Source organism: Myotis nattereri (assembly GCF_964212035.1).
Source record: "Myotis nattereri genome assembly, chromosome: 9".
Taxonomy (NCBI): Eukaryota; Metazoa; Chordata; class Mammalia; order Chiroptera; family Vespertilionidae; genus Myotis; species Myotis nattereri.
Window position 1 is genome coordinate 45,515,970 of NC_138084.1, and position 22,950 is coordinate 45,538,919.

General features: G+C 42.0%; 2 protein-coding genes across 3 annotated transcripts in view; one reads left to right on the forward strand and one right to left on the reverse strand.

Annotated features, from left to right (window-relative positions):
* Positions 1 to 22,950, forward strand: part of UVRAG (UV radiation resistance associated) — a 284,006-nt gene that overhangs the window by 253,614 nt on the left and 7,442 nt on the right. The gene's annotated exons all lie outside the window — the stretch shown is intronic.
* LOC308525147 (large ribosomal subunit protein uL15-like) lies at positions 13,971 to 14,417 on the reverse strand (the record flags this gene model as incomplete). The annotated part of the gene is made up of 1 exon (XM_081099916.1): positions 13,971 to 14,417. The coding sequence occupies one exon, from the start codon at positions 14,415 to 14,417 to the stop codon at positions 13,971 to 13,973; it is 447 nt and encodes a 148-aa protein (XP_080956042.1).

The window sequence follows — 22,950 nt, forward strand, 5'->3', positions numbered from 1 at the left end:
AAGGTAAACAAAAGAAAAAAATAAACAAATGAGACTACCTCAAACTAAAAAGGTTTTGCAAAGAACTCCTACAACACCAATAAGCAATCCAATAAGGAAGTGGGCAAAGGACCTGAATATAAACTTCTCCAAAGAGAACATACAGATGACCAATACACATATGAAAAAATACTCAACATCACTAATCATCAGAGGCGTGCAAAAAAAAACCCACAATGAAATACCACATCACACCTGTCAGAATGTCTATCATCAATAAATCAACAAACAAGCAGTGTTGGGGTGGATGTAGAGAAAGGGGAACCCTCATGCACTGTTATTGGGAATGCAGATTGTTGCAGCCAGTATGGAAAATAGTATGGCCCTAACCGGTTTGGCTCAGTGGATAGAGCGTCGGCCTGCAGACTGAAAGGTCCCAGGTTCGATTCCGGTCAAGGACAGGTACCTTGGTTGCGGGCACATCCCCAGTGGGGGGTGTGCAGGAGGCAGCTGATCGATGTTTCTCTCTCATCAATGTTTCTAACTCTATCCCTCTCCCTTCCTCTCTGTAAAATATCAATAAAACATATTTTTAAAAAATGAAAACAGTATGGAGGGTTCTCAAAAAATTAAAAATGAAACTGCCTTATGACCCAGTGATTCCACTTCTGGGTATATATCTGAAGAAACCCAAAACACTAATTCTAAAGAATATACGCACCTTTATGTTGATTACAGTGTTATTTACAATAGCCAAGATATGGAAGCAACCCAAGTGCCCATCAATGGACAAGTGGTCGTACATATATACAGTGGAATAACCTGGGCCATAATAAAGAGTGAAATCTTACCATTTGCAGCCACATGATGAAATAAGTCAGAGAAAGACAAATAGCATGATTTCACTAATATGTGGAATCTAAAGAACAAAGTAAAGAAAAAAATTGAAACAGACTCATAGACACAGAGAACAGACTGATACTTGCCAGAGCAGAGGGGAGTTGAGTGGAAAAAGGTGAAGGTATTAAGAGCTACAAATTGGTAGTTACAGAATAGTCATGGGGATGAAAAGTACAACATAGGAAATACAGTCAATAATATATTAACTGTATATGGGCCAGGTGGGTACTGGAAAATTGGGGGGAACACTTTGCAAGTATATGGTTGTCTAACTACTGTGCTGTACACCTGAAACTATTACAAAATATTATTTAATGTAAACTGTAATTTAAAAATAAAATTTTAAAATATTATTAAAAAGAGAAGGGGAGGTGGAAAGTCTGCCAAGAAGACATTAGAGTGATTCACTTGACTTAAATAAATGGAAAGCTATTGACGCTAGCCATGTAATAATTCTTAAAGTTTGAATCTTTAATGATAGGTAGTAATTCAGAAAATTGTGTGAATGGAAAATTAGGCCTTTAGAAAGTTAGACAACTTGGAACAGCATGGTTTCTTCTAAAGAGCACTGGCTTCTGATCCCTGATTTTTCTCTAACCTGCTGTGTGAACTTAAAGTCCTGCCTCTGAAATGTAATTTCCTCATCTGTAATCCCTGCCCTGTTCATTTCACCAGTTTGTGGTGAGAACGAAATGCAATGTCAAATGGAAAAACTATTTGAGCGGAGGAAGGTACAAGATTGGTTTCATTTTCTTCTGTGCCGTGAGGATAGGTCTTGAGGATAATAAGAAAACAACACATATGATTAACCTTTACTTTGACATTTTTTATTTTTGTCTCATATGATCTTCAAAATGCAAGTTCCAGATGTCTGATTTTAGATAGGACTCTTGTTAAGCAAATACACAAATGTTTAAAGCATTCTAGTCAGAATATAAAAATAATTATAAAAGCATAGTGTTGATGTGTCCTAAGGAATGAGGGATAGGAACTGAGTTTTAAAATGAGGAGGAGGAAGTTAGGAGACATTTATTTAGTTAGCATCAACTCTGTAAAGTCTGGAGCATAACAAGAAGTATAAGACTCACGGCCTACCTTTAAGGAATGTGTGATCTAGTTGGAAATAGGTATATAATCCATGAGAGTTTTTATAACAGAATGGTAAATAACCTAAAATAATTTTTTAAAAGAGAGGTAACCCACACATTACCTGATGAATCACCGAGTCTTGCTCTGTACAAGCAGCAAATTGTCCCAGTGTCATTTATTGAAGAGTCTGTCCTTTGTCTACTGTTTGATAATGCCATCTCTTTTATATACCAGCTTCATGTATATGCATGGATGTGTTTCCAGGCTCCCTGTTCTGCGCCGTTGTTTTGTCAATGCCTAGGCTAGTACCACATGTGTAATTATTATAAGATGTAATTTCTGTAAGCCTTGTTGAAGTTTGAGGATGCCCAATAAATAGCATCCCTCTTCCCCCTGACATGTGGAACAATTTGAGACAGGAGATACAAGAGACAGACTAATAGAAATCAAAATGTCAGTTTTGTTACGGATAAAGCCTCTTGGAAAATGTGGCTTTAGATCTGTAATAAGAAGAGCTTGCAAGTGTCACTCAAGTTAAACTTGCCCTCACAGTCACAGTGTGAACGGGAGGGACCTGGGCTTCCCCGCAGAGGCAGGCCCTTCCATGTCTGCTCTGCGGAGAGCGGTCAGATGGCTCCTGCAGGAACCCAGACGAGGCTAAGCCAAGAAGACTTAGGTTTTATTTTTCTCTCTGAATTCACCACTCAGAAAAGGCCCTCCTTCTCTAAGAGCCAGGGAGTGAGAGGATGGAGAGAGGCCAGGACTGTTACTCCGAAATCACATTCCTTCAGAGCAAGGGAACAGGAAGGTAACCCCAACTTTCTTGATAATCTGCTAGGGCAGGGCTCCTACTTATGGTTCTTTTTCAAAATTCATTTGGCTTTTCTTGACATATGAATTATATTTCAATAATTTGACAGCTTTATGATAGTGAGTCTTTAACGTGAGCATGGTGTCTGTATGTTTTTTAAACATGTATCAGTGAAGTATTTTAATTTCCTTCATAAAGGTCTTACAAATCTTTTTTTTTTTTTAAATATATATTTTATTGATTTCTTACAGAGAGGAAGGGAGAGAGATAGAGAGTTAGAAACATCGATGAGAGAGAAGCATCGATCAGCCGCCTCCTGCACATCTCCCACTGGGGATATGCCCGCAAACCAGGTACATGCCCTTGACCGGAATCGAACCTGGGACCCTTCAGTCCGCAGGCCGACGCTCTATCCACTGAGCCAAACCAGTTTCGGCGTCTTACAAATCTTTTATTAAATACTTAGTCCTAGGTAGCTTCCCATTTTTATGTTATAAATTTTTCGTTACAACATCCAACTTTTTTGTAGTAAGTATACAGGAATACCACTGATTTTTTGTATTTTGAGTGTATCCAGCAACCTTGCTAACATTAAATACAATAGGTTGTCTTAGATTTTCTTGGATTTTCTGTGTATATAGTTTTATTTTTAATAATGGTGTTGTTTCTTCCTTTCTATTTTTACAACTGTCATTACTTTTTATTGTCTTATATTTTATTATAGAAGAGGAGCAGTGACCGTGAATATCTTTGTCTTATTCTTGATTTTAAAGAGAATGCTTCTAACGTTTCACCATTAAGTATTATATCTACTTTATTGCAGGTTACAACATAGGTACTTTATTAGCAAAAGGAAGTGTCTTTTCTATTCATGTTTTTTTAAATCATGAATGTGTATTTTGAATTTTATCAAATGCTTATTCTAAATCTATTGATAATACTATATTTGTTCTTCTTTACTATGTTAGATGTGCCAATAAGTATTAATATATTTTCTAACATTAAACTATTTCTCCTGGGATAAACTCTACGTAGTAATGATATATTATTTTTTCCTATATTATTAGATTTGACTTGCTAATATTTAAAGAAATCTACATTTGTGAACTGAGATGAAACTTGCCTATAATTTTTCTTTCTCATATAATTCTTGTCTGATTTTTGGCAGCAAGGTTGTAATAGCCTCATAAAATACATTGAGGATCTTTTCTTTCTTTTCTATTCTCTTTGAAACAGTTTGTACACAGTAGGAATTATCTATATGTTGAAGGACTGATAAAACTTAGAAAAACCTAGTGTTTTTTGTTTGTTTGTTTGTTGAGGGGGAAAATACAGATTTTTAACTACTGCTTTAATTTTTATGATGATTATAGGCCTATTTATGATGTTTTTCCAATTCCTAATTAACCCACTCCAGGCTGATTTCCATTTCTATCAGTATACCTGAATTCCTCTTCTCTAGGCAGGTGCCTGCTGAACTCTATGTTGCCAAAGTCAAAGGACACGTATCTATCCTTATCCTATTCTTCGTCTCAGTACCATTCCTACATTCTTGAAACATTCTCCTTTCTTGGCTTCCACAATACTACCCTCCCATAGATTTCCTTCTTCCAGCAGCTCTTTCTCTGTCCTTCACATTCCTCCTTACTTACATGATCATTAAATATGGACTTCTCTGTGGTCCTGTCTTAGGTCATTCTCTTTCTCTCTCTACTCTCTTCTCAGGTAATCACATTCATTCCCTTAGTTTTGAAAACTAACTAACTATATAATATATATATATATATATATATATATATATATATATATATATATATATGGCTAAGTGTCCGTCCATCCGACCGGTAGCTATGATGCGCACTGGCCATTTAAAAATAAACGGCACCGCGGACCTGACACCGACAAAACAACACTCGGCTTCCCCCAAGTGGGACACAGGCCCCGCCACCACCCCAGAGCGGCACCCCACCAAATCACAGCCAACACTGCCAAGACCCCATGGCGCAAAATGTGGCCCACTGCCCAGCCCAGCCCAGAAACGGTTGCTGTGGGCACCAGGTAATGACATCATGTAGCAACGCCTGGCTTCTTCTCTCTAGCGACTAGCCTCCTCGGAGTTTCTTCAGCCCAGAAACCCTACTTGTTTATAGCCAGGTGCAAACATTTTACAGTTTAACCAAATGTTTGTGAAGCATTTTCCCATGCCTCATCTCATTTGATCCTCACAGAAGTCCTGGAGTAGGTAGATAGGAGACTCGGTGGAATCCTATTTTCTTTTCATTAGCCGGAAAACAGAGATTTAGAAAGTTTAGAAGCTTGACCCAACTGAAAAGAAGTAAGAAATGGTGGAACTTGAAAATGACTTCAGGTTTTCTCACTGCGCCAAATACAGTCAAACACTGCTGCCGTTAAATGTTTCACCCTTTGTTCTCCTTGTGTGATCTATAATCATAATCTGCTTCATGTTGATATTTACTGCTGTGTTGCTGACAGTTACCTGAAAGAGAAGTTGGGGTGCTTCACTGGGCTGGAAAAAGTTTAGCTAAGTCAGAAAGCAGGTCTAATTAAGCAAGTTTATTCTATACTAGAGGCCCAGTGCATGGATTTGTGCACGGCGAGGGAGGGATGCTCCCTTCAGCCTGGCCTGCGCCCTTTCACAATCCGGGACCCCTCGGGGGATGTAGCAGTGTGCCAAGCGGCAGGCAGCCAGAGAGGAGCCTGAGCTGGGACCAGACGCCACACCATTTGTGCTCATCCCGGCCTGCCGCTGCCACTTGGTAGCGCTGCTGTGGAGTCAGGAGAGGCTCCCGCCCCGCAACTGTGCTCTCCAGCTGTGAGCCAGGCTTCTGGCTGAGCGGCACTCCCCCTGTGGGAGTGCACTGACCACCAGGGAGCAGCTCCTGCATTGAGCATCTGCCCCCTGGTGGTCAGTACACATCATAGCAACTGGGCAACCAGTCATTCTGGTTGTTTGGTCATAAAGGTCACTTAGGCTTTTATCTATCTATAGATAGATAGATAGATAGATAGATAGATAGATAGATAAAAGGCTAAGTTGACTCGCGCATGCGCAATACATATAAAGCTCTCACTGGCGCCAATCGCACGCACGTGTTTCGATATGTTATCGGCGATCGTGAATTTGGTTGACACTTATATTATAAACACTTACATTATGGTTCTCAACGTTATTTTTTCAGTGTAAATCTCTCCTACAAACTCTGTATAGTCAGAGATCTGCTTAACACCTCCCTTTGAAATATCACAGACATCTCAACCTCAACATATCTAAAGCTATCCTTCCACCAGTCTTCTTTCTCTCAGCAAGTGGCTCTGTCTACCCATTGCTCAAACCAGGGGAATCATCCTTGATTCCCTTCTTTTCATTACTCTCACTAGATTCATTCTAATCATCCGCAAACTGTCTCATCTCTACCACTTCCCACCATCGCTCTTACGACCACCCCAGTCCAAATCCCTGCCTCCTCTTAACCCGACACTGCACTAGTCCAATTTGTGTCCCTGATTTTACTCTCTTCCCACCTTTGTCATTCTCCACAGTAGCCAAAGTGACCTTTAAAATGTTCAGTTACATCTTAATCACTCCCTCTCTTCCCTGGCGAATAAAACCCAAGCTCTTGTTCATGGTCTGCCTGGCCCCTTCCTCTCCGCTGCATCTGACACCACTCCCGCCCTTCTCTCATGGGCGGTCGCTACACTGACCTCCTTGGTTACATGAGCAAGTTCTTTCCTGACTCAGAGTCACAACACTCACTGTCCTTCTGTCCTTCCTTCTCTACTGCGGTGATCCGCACCCCACTCCTCACATGGAGGGAACAGTATTGGCAAAGGCACAGTAGCTTTATTGGCAAAGAACAGACTACCTTGCCTGGAATGCAAATTCATGTTAGGATTGAGAGAATCTGAGTTTTGTGGTACATAGAGCTTATACAACTTAGGAACCCTTTTCAAGAAAAGGATTATGAACTGCAAATGCAAAATTAGGGTGGGGGAGTAAATATTTAAAACGAGAAACAAAATCACAGCAAATTACTGGAACTTCAGAGACTAGATCCCTTTCTTCTGAAATCTTTTTAGAAAGTTTACGCAAAATGCTTACATAGAACTGCTTCATCATTGCAACCTGCCTGCCTTTCTTTTCCTGGGACACTGTAATTTCCACAACTTTCATTTCTAAGGTACAGAGAAATTAAGTGACTTTCCAAGAATGGTTGACCCATGAGCCTCTAATAATATAACTGGAATCTAGGTCTCCTGGCACTGGTGTAAAAAACCCATTAAGCCACAAATTGACACATTTATGCAGTACCCCTCTGTGCCAACGATGCCAAGTGCATTAACATGAATGAATAGTATGGTGCCGCTTTATGGTGCTCTCATGAAAAATGGGCTACCAGGGTAGATGCAAAGTCCTGCAAAGTGAATGCTACGTAATGATCCCAAGTAAAGACCACTGCAGGAAGGCAGGCTGGAAGTTACAAATCTAAACAAAGCTGGAACAAGCCCTTTAGCCTCAGAGGAAATCTGAGAATTTCCGAGAGCAGCCATGGATGGAGGAGTTACCTCCCCAGCCTGTGCTCCTTAGGGCAAAGGGTAAAAAAACTCACGTTCCTGAGGGAGCCGCTTACATCTTTTGTAAAAGAAAACATTGCCATTTTCTGTGGGTTGTTGCCATTCACAGATGGGTCTCTGTGGAAGCAATTGCTGTGTGTTCTTTCAGGATCGAGGATTTCAGACTGAGGACCAGCGCAGGCACTGGAACCCTCTGAGTGGCCAGCTTCAAAGTTCTGTGATAGCTTGTTTTGTTTGTTTTTTTAAAGAAAAGACAGTGTGATTAAAATTCCTCTTTTTCTTTCACATTACATAATTCTTATCTCATACCAAGAGCATCTACCTGATTAATCCTACAAGTAGCCCCTCTTCCTTACAAACACTGTTCCGTGGGGCTCAGTGCTTTGAGCCAGCTCTTTCCAGAAGGAGTCCCCATTTTCTCATCCTAGGATGACTAACCCCCTTGTAACTTCCAAGCAACACAATTTTTAAAAGCAGAATTTCAGCTCAGGGGGTGTACTCTTGAGTATTTTGGTTAGAAGCCACCAGTGTGGCACTTAATCATCCCATTTTTCTTTCGTTTTTACTACTGAGTGGTCTAAGATTCAAACAGAACGCACATGCACAGCTGGTGCTAGTGCTGAGCTTTGGTCAGGAAGGTAAGGGCATGCGAGCTGCTCTCGTTGGCTGCAGTGACATGAGGAACCACGTGGAAGAGATGCTGAGGTTGCTGTGATAGGCTGTCTGCTGGGGCCCAGCATCCGGGTCCTGGGACAGTCCCTCGATTATGTCTCTTCATGCTCTCTTACCCGGTCTCAACTGACCCCCGGCATACCACAGTCATTTCTGACCTCGGTTGTTTCCTTTTTATTGAATGCATTAGGACCTCAGTTCTTTTCTCAGACAACTTCCCATATCCTAGAATGGCCTGTCCTTGCCTTCGCCCTATCCAGATGTTGCTCTCCCTTCAGATCCAACTCATATCCTTCCTCACTTACTCACTCAGCAGGTACAGGGACAGATGCAGAGATACATATGTATTCCCTCAGTGTCTTAGGTCCACTGCTCCTACCAAGTCTTACCCACTCAGCTTTTGAGCAGTTGGAGGCTAGGGACTGTCGTGCTCATCCTGGGATCCCAGCCTGGCACTGAGGGAGGAGGAGCTTGGTAAGCGATGAGCATGTGGATGAATCCTGTTCTGTTCATGGAACATGCTGCTTGAACTTGCATTTAAGGAGTTTATAGTCTAATTTAGGCAATGAAATAGGAACAGACCATAGAAAATGGAAAAATAGAAAGTGTGAAGTATTATAAGAAAGGTAGATAAGTTACCTAGAACTTTCAGAGGAAGTAATTTCCTTCCTGGTGAGGGGTGTTGGTGAGAATTGGATAAACCTTCACTAAGGAGATAGTTGCGTGGGCTGGCACCACGAGAAGGATTTGGACATGTGAAGCCTGGGGTGTGGAGCAGAGTCGGTTAAGGAAACAAGTTGCCCAGGTGTAAAGAGCAGGTAAAGGCTCTGGGCTTGAATACCACTTCCACTACTTACTGTGTCTGTGACCTCAGGCAAGTTGGAGCTATCAGCTTAAAATAGTGCCTACCTGATAGGGTTTAATCATAGAGATTAAGTGTGTAAATACCTAGCATCCTGCCTGGTACATAGTAGTACTGAGTACATGGTAGCTATTATTATAAATATCTAACAGATAAGTGAATCATAGCTATTGTCTATTGTAAGAATTAAATCCATTCTTTGTTAAAGGTGTTTTGTTTTTCCTTTAATATATACATTCATCCCCTTACAAAAAGATAATAGACTATGACTCTTGGTCAAATATTTTAATAACTAAGCCATATTCTATATCTGTTTGTAAGGAGACTACAAAATATTCACCATCTCCTTCTCACTTTCTCCTAGGGAGAAAGTGAGATAAGTACCTTCAGAAGCCTTAGAGATAAATACCCTACAAATCTGTTTGCCTACCTACTTTTTTGTAGAGCTACCTTATTGGGTAACTCTCACTGTAGTTAGAAGTTGTGAATAATAGAAGTGTCTTCTTTGCAAAAGTTTCCATGGTTTTATTTAAGCATGCAACAAACCTGTGAGGGAGAGCAAGGACGATGATCACTGATTTACAGATCAGAAAACTGAGATTTAGACATGTGAAGTGACTTGCCAAGATCACGTGGTAATAAGTGATGGAACTGGGACCAGAAACCCAGACTATCTGACTCTTAGTCCCATGTTCTTTTGACGATATCAGGCTACACCTTTTAGTTAGTGATCATGCTTTTCTTTCTCTGCGCTCCCCGGCCCTCTAACACCTGTTACCTTCCACAGGGCAACCCACCGAAGTCAAATACAGAAACATGCACTGCAAAATCAAGGCAGCAGCTCTGATGAAAGCATTTTCAGTTGCGTGCCCTCCCCCATTTACCGCAGAGAGGTAGAGAACTGAGCGTCCTAAACTCTGTGATGAATTTAAGAACTTTTAAGACCAAAAGAAACACAAATAATTCTGTTTTAATTCATTAGTTAAGAAACATAAAAGCAGGATTTCAAAGCCATCTGTACTGCTTTATACATATAATTTTTTATTCTAAGTTTAATTTTCCCTCTTATAAAGCTTAAACTGTCTAGCAGCAAGGGAGTGTGGTACATAGTGGAAGGAGCACTGGATTTGGGAATCTGAAAATGTAGGCTCTAATTCAGCTCTGCTATTTAATTTTCATAAATCATTTTGAATATCCATTTTTTAAGTGGAGTTAATAGCACCAGCCCTATTTCCCAAGTATAGTTGTATGGAGCAAATGAGATAATGTCTGTCTAAGTGGTTTATAAACTAAAAAGGACTACAGAAAGTACTGCTAAGTATTATTCATGCATTTAACAATTCATTAAGTGTCTCCTCTGCATCTAGCACTATTCAAGGGACAAAAGAAGATTCCTGAGTGTAAGATTGGCCGTGTCTTTTCCTAGTTGACAGTTGTTTAGTTTATAATCTAAATGAGTAGATAAGGCAAGCTAAATATTTTGAAGGATATAACTTGCAGAAATATTCCTATGCATTGTTCACTCCTACTGTCATGTGGGACTTAAGCTGAGACCCAGCTTCAGCGGACAGTCTGTTCCAGTGATGAAGGCCAACCGTGGACTGACGCATTTGATGTTTTTGAGCCAAGTGTGCTATTTGTATGGAGACTGCATCGGTTTCATTGAGCGTATTGGGACAGAGCATGTGAAAAGTGACCTTGGCTTGCTGACAGTATCTCCAGATTCCTTCTAGAGCTGAATGATGTGACTTGGGGAGAAGCAACTAGTGGCTTTATGTGCGGTCATCTCACTTCAGGGCTAAAATCTTCAGATGGTGCTGCTGCTGACCTAGCCTTCCATTCCTTCTTATAAATAGAATCAGGCTCAACAACACATTAAAATAAACAAATAAGTAATGAAGAACTTTGGCACGTTTTAAGAAATGGTTCTTTTTCTTTTCTTTTCTTTTCTTTTTTTCTTTTTTCTTTTTTTTTTTGAGTAAAGTGAGAATGATGAAAACCTACAGCAAGTAAGCCAATCTACAAAGGGTAACAATATAGCCGTACTGCTTTTAAGCCAAATACTCACCTTTGACATTAAGGCAGTGCCCAGCATGAACAGTTTTTAAAAGCCTCACTTTTACAAAGCAAATCTGGCCTCTTTCCTTCTCTCCATCATGCAGAGGCCGATTTCAGAACTAGTTTCTGGCAGGTGACCCCTGAGGGACTTGAAAAACATGTTGTCTAGCTGATGTTGGTTTTTAAATTTAGATCAAATGACACGGTCTTTGAAGTCTCAAGAGCCCTACTTAAGGTAGCTGTAGCAGATACACTTGCCTCTCAGAGTGCTTCTTGCAGGCTGGCATTCTGAATAGCAAAAGTGAAGCCTGGTCAAAAATAAATGAAAAAGAAAGTTTTATTGGGGTTATTTACTGGAAGATACCTCTTTTAGAAGAAACCTTGACAAGTCATCTCGTTGCCTCTAGACAGGAACACACAAGGCATATGGGTATCTGCAGTATTTTAAAAGACCTTGGGGGACCAGGCTTCTTCCATAACTCATTCCAGAGTTTAAACACCCTCGCTTCAGGAAATTCTTCCCTATATTTAACTTACAGGCCCCCTCCTGCCGTTAACACCCATTTCCGCTTTTTTCTGTCTCCAGTTAGGATGAAGAACAGCTGGCCAGCATCCTCTGTGTGCTAACCCTCCGCCAGTGACAGAAAGTCACTGGGGTCTCCCTGGGCTTCTTTCCTCAGCCTCCAGCAACCAAGTCTTTACGCCAAATCCAGATCTTTTTCTCTTTGTTTTTATTTGTGGCTTATTTCTTTCTTTTCATTCCTTTTGATTATATAGTAATATGTGCCTAATGAATAAAATTTGGAAGACGTGAAAAATATATAGAAGAGGGGGAAACCCCAATCCAGGGAGCAAAGCTGCTGTTGGGTTAGTTTTCTATGTGTATCTCATATGGAGGAGTTGAGGTCTCCTCGACACCAGTGCTGTGTTCAGTAGAAATACAGTCTGGGCCACATGTGTGCATTTAAGTTTCTGGCAGCCACATTGAAAAAAGATGAAAGGGAATAATAGGTAAATTAATTTTAATAATACATTTCATTTAATGCCAATAAAATAATAAATTGTCAACCTGTAATCAGTGTTTTTAAAATTTTTAATAAAATGCTTCACATTTCTTTTTTATATTATGCTTTCTAAATCCAGTGTATTTATTACACTTAATGGCACATCTCAAATCCAACTAGCCACATGGCTGTGCTCAGTAACCTGTGGCTGGTGGCTACGGTATTGGACAGCACTGTTGTTGCAGTTGTATATACTGCTTTTTTGTCTATCTACCTTAAGGCTTTTAGCAATGCCATTAAAAACTTTTTAGTATTTTAATGGCTGCATAATATTTCCTCATTTAGATTTCCTATAACCATATCTTTAGATAGTTTTATTTTCCTGTTAGAAGTAACCCTATAGTGCTCTTTTTTACTCTTTTTTTTTAATGTTAACTGAATGTTTTCTCAACACATTGCCAAAAGAAATAAAAACAATACCTTTTGAGTACAACTAATTGAATCCATTTATTCACAAAACAGATATATTCACTTCGCATCTCCTGTGTGCTCTGTACTGCATCCGGTTAGAAAGTAGAAATGTGGTTGCGAGAAATCGAAGAAGACCGGGTCCCTCCCAGACCATGCTTACAGGACTTGGTTCCACAGCTGGACTGCAGGCATATGTGTCTTATTCCTTCTTCAGTGTCCTTCTCTTTACTCTCATTCTCACCCCGCTCCCAGCACATTCGCAGCCGGGTCCATTTCCCCTTCTGCAGGCACCAATTAAATATAACCTCCTCTGATGAGTCCTTAAGATTTCTGCCTCCCTTCTCCACTAAAATATGCAAAACGGACATTGTATACAAAGCCCCGTGGTGTTCTGGTTATTGATTAACTCTGTCTTCTCTACTACAAAGTGGGACCTTCCTACCAACATAAACCTTATTTGATTCACCTCTTTATCCCCGGAGCCTCCCAGACTGCCAGGCCATGAGTGTAATGTCTGCTGGAATATGTATAGAAACGTGAGTGATTACATTAAGCATCAGTTGGATGGTATCATCTTAAGTAGTGTACTGTTTAGAGTTCAAAGAGATCCCTTTAGATTGGCACGTTTGAAGGGTTAATGAAGAAGGTAGGACTTGAATTTGGCTTTGGAAGATGGACATACTTAAATGAATGCAGGGCAGGAATTAGCAGAAAAGCCACTTATACGTCCTGCACTAAGCGTTTTTCAGGAGGGATTCTCTATCAGCAGATAAGCATCCTTCTCGGTCTAAAGCACTGTGCTCTTAGGTTTCAAGAAGGCTCTCGTGATAGGGTCTTTGCCCACCAAAAGCTGACACAGGTTTGCAGCATTCAGAGTGACCACTGGCCGCTTCAGTGTGACCCTTGAGTTTAAGCTCAATTTAGATAAATTCCCTGTGCTTCAGCTTTGGAGCTGATGCTTGTTCAATGACTCTTTTGCTAGTGGATAATAATGTATAATATAATAAGTACTGTCCTTATAGCTAAGTCAGGTGACTACTACTGTAAATCAGGTATTCTCCCAGGCATTTTGAATACATTATTTCATTAATTCATTTAATCCTCACAACAACCCTGTGAATTAAGACCCATTATCCTCTGTCATCTTACAAATGAGGAAACTGAGGCACAGGAAGGTTAACGTAACTTAAAGGTGACATAGCCATCAAGCAGAGGAGCTGAGATTTGAGTCCAGGCAGAACAGCTTTAGGGCCCCTGTTTTAACTGTTCCTCAGTACAGCCTCTCATAATTGTGTTAAGATTAAACTGTTTTACACAAGGGACCATTCAGCATCTTCTGGTTCCAGAAAAGGAACCCTGTTATTATAACCCTCTCCTTGTTTTCTTCATTCCTCTCTGACTGCTTCTTATCTCATTTGCAGGCTCCTCTTTTTCTGCTTCATCATAAAAAACTAGAGCCCCTCCAGGCTCAGTTCCAGGCCCTCTTTTTTTTTACTTGTGGACATTTTAATGAACGTCCCTCCATGTAGCTTCAAGCTACCAGGACACAGGCCCCACCAACACCCTTAATCCTCTCCTCAGCTCTTCTGCTGAAGAACTTGGCCTTCACAATGACAGGCTGCTTTGGGAGCTTTCCCTTCGCCAGAACTGTGTAGGAGCCCGATCGCACCACATCTGTGATAGGAGCAGCTCTAGTCTTGCTTTTGGCAGCATTTACCTGGGTCTGCTCACTGACCAGGTTCCACAGTTTATCAAGGTTGACAGTTGGGCAGAAGCTCTGGTTCCTCTTTAAGTGGTGATGCCTCATACCACCTTTCCCACAGTCACCTGGGTGATTTTTGTCAAAGTTGATCCTGTGATGATGCAGGCCGCCAGCATTCCTGCAGCCCCCCGGATGCTTCCTGTGCTTGCCGATGCGGCCGTGGCCATGGCTCGCGTGGCCCCGAAGTTTTGGGGTCTTCCTCAGTCTGGATGGCATGTCGGTGGCCGAGCTGCAAGAGCCAGGCCCTCTTTTTATCCTTTATCCTGAGGTGACAGTTGTCATTTTGATGGTCCCCATATTGAAATAAAGCACAAGTGTAAAATCACAGCCTAGATGTCTTTTCTGATATCAGTGCTCTGTTCGAACTGCCTCCTGGATGTTTTCACAACACATTCTTTGAGTCCATTTTTTTTAACCTGTCTTCCAACCACCATAAGCCCCATGGTCCTCCAGGCCTCAATTTTCAGTGAAGGAGTCTCCATCTATTCTTTTACACTGGCCAGGAAGCCAGGCATAATCCACCCTTTCCCTCTCAACCCTGTGTCCAACCTTAGCAACCCCTGCTGATTTCCCCTAATATGTCTGTTTGTTCATATCTATGCATTTCCACTCTGGTTCAAGCCAGGATCTCTCACTTAAACTACTACACAGCCAGTGGTCCTCCAGCATCCACCTCCAGTCTGTCCTCCAACCTCAGCCAGAGCGGACTTTCCAAAATACAAATCAATCAATTAATCTCTCTCCTTCCCCCATGCCCACCGAGCCTAAAACACTTAACGACTTAGATGAGGAGAAAAACTCTGACATGGCCTTTGGGCCGCTGCATAGCGCAGACCTGGTTTTCTCTCCAGCCTTATTGTCTTCCATGTCCTTCATTTGATGGCCTTCTGGGTCCTCACACAGTGCTCTGTCTTGTGACATGGAGCCTTGCCTTATGCTGTTCCTTTGCCTAGAAGGTGCTCCCACCCACTAAGCCATTCTTCACCTGGTGAAGGATTCTACTGACCCTTCGGATCTTGGCCTCTCTGCGTCAGTTCTGTCACAAGCTTTCTTAACCCATGTTAAGAAACTGCCGAAACCGGTTTGGCTCAGTGGATAGAGCGTCGGCCTGCGGACTGAGAGGTCCCAGGTTCGATTCCGGTCAAGGGCATGTGCCTGGGTTGCGGGCATATCCCCAGTGGGAGATGTGCAGGAGGCAGCTGATCGATGATTCTCTCTCATCGATGTTTCTAACTCTCTATCTCTCTCCCTTCCTCTCTGTAAAAAATCAATAAAATATATTTAAAAAAAAAAAGAAAAAAAGAAACTTCATAGCATGTGTTAGAGGTGGTCGTTGTGCATTGATGTTTGTAATTTTGTTGACAGATGTCTATCCTCTCCTTCAGTGGTGTAAGCTCCGTAAAAGCAGGAACTATGGCTTTTTTCTCAATCGTTGTATCCCAGATACAGTAACGTCTAGATAAAGTCCCCAGAAATAGTCATGTCTAGTGCACAGTGCCTTGTGCATAGTACACTCAATATGTATTTGAATAAGGAAGTAAATAATTTAATTTGTTATAGGGTGTCCCCTGAAAATTATAAAGGCAGTGTTTATTAAAGCAGCGGTCACAACCAGTGGTCCGTGGACCACTGGTGGTTCATGAGGTCCGAAAGGTTGGCGACCGCTGTATTAAAGTGCATTTTGTTTTTCAAACGTAATAGAAATCAGCTGTTAAAGTGTGTATACATTTTGGGGGGGATACCCTATACGTCCTGTTAATCTGCATACAGTTTTACACTGCACCTCTTCTGGTGGTACATAAGATTAGGTTCCCAAGACGCTATCCCGAGACCCTCACAGTCTCTTACTAAGCAATGGTTAAATGATGGCTAAATGGCCCTGGGCGGGAAGCTCCATTGATTAGAGTATCATGCCAATATGCCAAGGTTGCAAGTTCGATCCCCGATCAGGGCACATACAAGAATCAACCAACAAATGTATCAATAAGTGGAATAACAAATCCATGTTTCTCTCTCTCTCTCTTTCTCTCTCTCTCAAATCAATCGAATAAAACAAAATAAATTTTTTAAAAAATGTTATTCAAGCACTTCTTCCAAAGGCCTCCAGCATATCCCAAAATGGTGGCAAGTGCTATCCATTTTCCTTTGAAAATAACACCCAACTAAAGCCCTGTGCCTCGGTTCGGGGCAGAGCGTCTTAGAAGCATGGTGGCAGCTCAGCTTCGGCAGCATCTTTCACAGACTGAATTTCACAGCTTCTGTCATTGGCCTCTGGAGTGCAAAGCTTCCTGGAACTCTCTTTGTAATCAACCTTTTAAGTTCTGAAAGCATCCCCTGACTTTAAAACTATAGGTTTTAATTTCCCTATAGAGTTCTTTCGGGGGCTGGGCTCTGTGAGATTACTATTTCTCTGGCTTCCCTGGCAAAGTTATTATTTTTTCCTAGTTTTCAGCATAAACACTTTATTACTCCCCTGTCTTAATTGCTGTCCAGACACTCCCACGGGTCCCCAAGTACCATCCCTGGCATCTCTCTGTTTTACAGACCACTTTACAGTCCTCATCTTGTTTTTTGCCTGTGTCCGTAGATTAATTTGTATGGTGATTGTTTTGTCTTGTTTTGTTAATCTTCACCTAAGGATACTTTTTTCATTGATTTTTAGAGAGAGTGCAAGGGAGGGGGAGAGACAGAGTGAAACATCGATATGAGAGAGACACGTTGATTGGTTGCCTCCCACACATGCCCCGATCAGGCCTGGGGATTGAGCTTGCAACCAAGGTATGTGCCCTTGATGGGAATCAAACCCGGGACCCTTCAGCCCATGGCCTGACACTCTGACCACTGAGCAAACCAGCCAAGGCTGTATGATGATTCCTTAAAGTGAAAGCTAATGGGTAAAAAGAGGTTGCCTTGCCCACCCCCATGGGACCTCTTTTGTCTCTTTGGAGGATCATTCTCTATTCCCTGATCCCAGGGAGCTTAGCCTTGAGCCTGGCTTCCAGATAGGCCTCCTGGCTGTGGGCACCCCCTTAGCCTCTTCTCCTGGCTTATGCTGGAGCCTCTCTTCCAAGCAGGGCCCTGTGGCCCAGGGCTATGGAGGGTGGATGGCCAGCCCTCACATCACATGGCCCAGGGAAAGGGATTGTTTCAGCTTGCTTGTTTTATCCTTTGCCTCTGGAACTTTGTCTTTCAGAAATTCGTCTTTCCATCAGTACTCGGTTTAAAGAAAATGTAAAGGCTCCCTTGTTCATTTAGACCTTTTTAAACTGTTTTTATTTAGTCAGACTTTGGCAGGAAACCTTTCAAGCTGAGCCCAGGGGGGAAAGTGACCATTGGCACAGAATTCAGCCAATGCTTTTGGCCTAAGATTGCTTCTATTTTTATTTTGTTTCTTGTTTTTGTTCACATCCAGGGCAAAGATTAAGCACTTTCACTTATCTGGTAATGGTGAGAGGTCTTTAGACTGCTCGCCTGTGGCCAGGATACCGCATGCTTAAAACTGTTAACCCCCAGCTACCTCCTGGGAGATAAGATCTCACCGTTCAACTTGGCTTTCCCAAAAGGAGGCTCTGTGCTTCTACTTGACCAGAGAGAGAGAAAGGGGAAAGATAAATCCAGCCATGGCTGGATTTTGAAAAAGGATAGTAGCCTAATTTATGGAGGTTGTTTTTTGAAAAAACTAACTTTATGTCATAATTTCTTAGCTGCCAAAAGACGTAATTCTACCTCGGCTTTGCCTTGGCAACCTGCTTTTGGCAGCCGGAGCAGCCCTGTCGTTGCTCTGCATTATTTAAGCAGTAATCTTTAAGAAGGTGAGAAACTATTATTGCTTTTTAGCACAGTTGACATGATATTGGCGCGGACTCGTACCTAGAGCTTCAAACATTTCTGATGGCGGTAAACCAACTTAAACACCTCCGTGTAGAGGTCTCGCTGCCATGAGGTCATCGCTTGCTACAAGGGGAGAAAGAAGAAGAGCAAATGTTGTTTAAAAGGTTGTTGTGGGGTTTTTTTGCTTTTTAAGAATTCTTCTTTCACGGAGTTGTAGCTGTAGATTCTGGCCAGGATCCAGACCGTCAAGATTTAGCATCTTGACCAGCTGTGATCTAGCAATGTTCCTCAGAGGAAACATTTTGTAGGAGGGAAAGACACATATTTGAGACTGTGAAGTGCACTCTTTCCTAATACTTTACAGAGTGAGACCTGCTTGTAGACAGACAACACAAGCACAAGTGACTGCAAGAGAACAGGAAAAAGTCTTCTCACACAGCTCCGAATGCACCCCCGCCTCGGGAACTTGCTTGATGTGGGAAGTTTTTATTTTCCCTTTATTTTATTTCCCCCTCAAGTCTCCACATGTATATCATTTTGTGTCAGAATGTGTTTCTGTTCATCATTCATGCTTAAATGCAGCAGCATTCCTGTAACAGCCCAACAAGTCTTAGGAAGCCAGAAACGCCACAGGAGCTTAATACGATGTAGGAGAGAAGGAAAGATACCAAGCCACTTGACCTAAAAATTATTCTGACTCTCACTCCTCCCTCAAACAGAAATAGAGGTCAAGTGTAGGTGTTCTGGTGGCAGTCCTAGGGGCTGGGAGAGAAGGGAACTCACATTTATTCAGTCAGTCTGCCTTTGTTAAGTTATCTCTGTGCCTCAGTTTCCTCATTTGTAAGATGAAGATGGTGTTCACAATTCATAGCGATGTGAGGATTAAATGAGACCATGTATAAAGTTGTTAACAGAGGACTTTCTTACCCCATAGTACTTCATAAATGTTAGTTGTTACTGTTTTATTCTTAATAACAATTTATAGAGTACCTACTCGTTGTACTAAGAATTTTGCTTGTATATCTCATTTAATTCTTGCAGTAACAGCTGTTGGACGGATACACCCAATTTACAGGAGAGGAAACTGGTTCGGAGTAATGACGTGCTCCACCAGTTTCTGTGCTTTGTGATGGCGGAGCTGCACGTGGGCTTCTGGAATGTTACTTAGGGGAGATGTGGAAATGAGAACACATTTTGGACAAGTGCTTTCTTATCTTGTTTGCTCTCTCCCAGTCCCTTTTCTGTAAAAGGAGGCTGTAGCTTTAAGCAACAAAACCAGCAAAAAAAGAAAGAGGAGGAGGCAAGGATGGGGGCAAGGATGACAGAGAGGCATGGACTGGGTTCTACTGTCTCCAGGTTGGCTTCCTGGCAGGTATTTGTGTAAAGGCTATAAAAGTTCGAACGTGGTTCTCCTCGGTGACGCTGGGGAAATAGAGAAATTCTGCCTCTTACACAAACTCTCCCCCTGAAGCTAAATTCATGCAGAAAAAATGATGCATCAGGGGTTTGGGGACAACTGGAATGTACCACAAAGGATTCTGGGAAGTTCTTATAGTCCCTAAGCATTTGGTAGATCGTGTAAATAGAGGCAGTTTGAGCATTTCTACTTCATTCAAAGCTTTCCCCACCCCAGGTCCTCAAGAAAAAAGAAAAGAAAAAATGGAATGAAGTTTCATGTTGGGCAGGATAACTCTTTTGATTGATTTAGTACTTCTTCTCCAAAACTCTTATACTACCCTTAATTCTTTATCCGCTTCTTGCAGCTAGCTCCCTGGTGCGCAGAAGTGGAGATGGGGGTGGGTGGGAAGAGTGCCGATTGTTCCTGTTTAACCAGTGTTCTGTGTAGGGGAAAACAGTAGAAGGAAGGAGCTCTATATTCTGGTCTTTCCTCTGTGCTACCCATTACCCTATGTTTCTGCCCAAGACATAAATGTCTTTGAGCCTCCGTTATCCCTTCTGTGAAACACTTTGGGAATCCGAAGCCCATGGAAGCTAATGATAATGACAGCAACCATCGGTATATCTGCCAGGCATCTTGCCAAGGATTTGAAGCACATCGTTTTATTTACTTCGTACCGCAGCCCAACAATCCATTTTACAAAGGAGAAAACTGGAGCACAGAGAAGATAAGTGACTGCCTACAGTCATATAACTAATACTAGTAAGTGGCGAGTTCAGCCTTAAGTCATAACTCCAACGAGGTTCATGGTGGTGGCAGAGCTAGGAATAGAATCCAGGTCTTTGAACATCCTTTCTCCTCACTGTCCTTCCCTCCAGATACAGCTGAAGGGAGAACAGAAGGTAACTGACTGCAATAAATGAGGACTGGCAGGATGAGAAAGAAATTAATCACCTTAGTTTATAGACATCAGAGAAGATTTGATCCAAAGAAGCCAAATTTAAACCAGACTGCCCTCCTCGTCCTCTAAACTCCAAACCACTTGGCTTCTCCCCATCACGCTATTGTTTGTGGCCCTAGGATATCCTTTTCTACTTGTAGCAATGGCTTTATCATTAAGTAATGTTACAGCCCGGATGTGGTTCAGTTATTCAACCGTCTGTGCTGTGTTTTCACTAAACCATGGCCTAGTAAATTTGCAATTACAATATCTTTGGGTTGTTGTTTTTTAATAAATTCCTTTTAATTGCAGCATTAAACCCCAGATGTCATGTTTCCAGGTTTCCAGGTTGGATCTAAGCCAAGCTGGAAGACACATCTACTCAAGGCAAATGGCTGAGGAGGAGAATGTGTGCAGTGAACGGGGGGACTCAGTTCAGTTGCATAAACCTCAGGCTCCGTGCCCCCGAATCTGTAGCCTAAGGCAGGAGTGGAGACAGAGCAAAGTTCCCACATTTCCTGCTGCGTCCGCTCCTCCCAAGCACCCACGTTCACTCTGGTTGTTTCTAAGAGTAGAAATTCCCTCTGAGTCACTCATCACGGCTTAAATTGCATACTAATTTCATTTGATAAATAAATTGTCAGCAGTCTTTAAAAACTGGTCATGTAATTAGGAAATCTATGTGTTTTGACCTCTTCTTCCATCTAGATGAAATAATCACAAAGCCAGACTGTAATCAGACAAAAGGAATTTTGAAACCTTCTGGGCCTTCTTTTTTGATCTATTATTTGCCTTTTTTAATTGCTACATTTTACCTTTTTAGGCAATACTAGAGATAAAATACTCCTTTTCTTTCTTGTACAAATTTAGCTTCCACTGAAATGTGAAGTGAAGGTTTCTTCTGGACACCTATTAAATATGAAAATCAAATTTTATTAAAAATGTATGCTTTGTGTTTTTATACAGAGATGCTCACAGCAGTTTCTTTTTTAAATTTATTTTGGTTAACATTTTAGATCTTCATTGTTGAAAGTGTTACATATGTCCCCTTATTTCCCCCATTGACCCCTTCTAGCCCGCCCCCACCCTGCCCTAGGCTCACAGCAGTTTCTTAAGAGTAAGATTTTAGAAATGCCCTTAATCTATAAAACTAAGAGAATGATTAAGCAAATTATAATATTCTAGTCAATGGAACAACCATTTAGAATTGTTTACCAAGAGAGTTTAATAACATCCAACAGCAGACTACAGAATTCTATATACCTACCACAAACACAACTTTAGGTTTGTTTGGTCTTTTAAAATTAAACACACACATAAAATCAAAGTTTGGAAGGAAAATATTCAAAATTAACAGTGGTTATTTGAGGGGTAATAGCCTTGTGAGAGATTTTTATTTTTCATATGGTTTATATTTTTTTAATTTTCCCTGGAAAATTATCACAATAATTAAAAATGCATGTGTGTTTGTATATATTTTAATGTAATCATTCAACACTTCAGCTGTTTGGAACTCAGCTATCTTAAAAATCTGGAACATTGCTAAGATCCTGGAAGTCATAAAAAAAATTAATTCTGAGCAGCCAAAACTAATGTTACAAAACTTATAATAAAGCATACCATGCCCAGGACATCTGCTGGCCCATCACTCCAATCCTGTTTACTCTTACTTTGCACACAGTTCTTAGGACATCTACTTCACAAGAACACAGCGCATCAGAAGCAAACATTAGAAAAAGAGAAGCCCCTGTAGGGAGAGGTGGATGCAGCCACACTGCCATGACAGTGAGAGAGGGCATGGGGAAGCTCAAGTGCAGTGTAAGAGCTCTCAGACTCAGATCCTAGGAAACAGGCCACTGAAAATCCTATAGTCTCGGGAGAAACTAAGATGGCGGCATAGATAAACACCGGGAAATAGTCGCCTCCCACAACAATTGAAAATTAGCCCAAAGGACGGAGCAAACATCGTCCAAAACAACAGGAAGGCTGGCTGAGTGTAATTTCTACAACTAGAAGAAAAGAAAAGCACGCTGAGAGCCAGAAGAGCTGCGGAAGCTGAGTGCAGAGGTACGCGGCGGCTCGCGCGCGCGGAAAGGGGGTGGCACCTGAGGACGCGGCTGTCTTTTTGAATCACAAGCTCCCGACTGCTCTGATCTCCGGTTCCGGGAAGTCTCTGGGGACCCAGGTCTCATACGGGGAGAGGCTGCTCTCTCAGGCGGCAGCGGGCGAACTTGGGGGCAGATTTCCCTTGGAGGTGCTTGCAGCCATTGCCGGGACACTGAGACGCGCGACTCCGGGCGCGGAGAATCAGCCATTGCTTCTTTCTCCGGCCTTTTGCCTCCCTGAGACCCCGCCCCACCCGGGCTGAGGCAGAGGCTTTTGCATGTGAATGCCCCAGAACTTTGCAACCTGATAATTACCTAACTGCAGCCGGGCCAGCCAGACCCGGAACTTCCAAGAGAAGGCCCAAGGCCCCGCAGCGGCTTGCATTGCTTCACAGCTGAGCCTCTTCGTAGTTCCTGCTGTGTGGCCTCAGGCAGGGGCTGAATTAGCACCTCCTTAGATCCAGGAGCCACTGT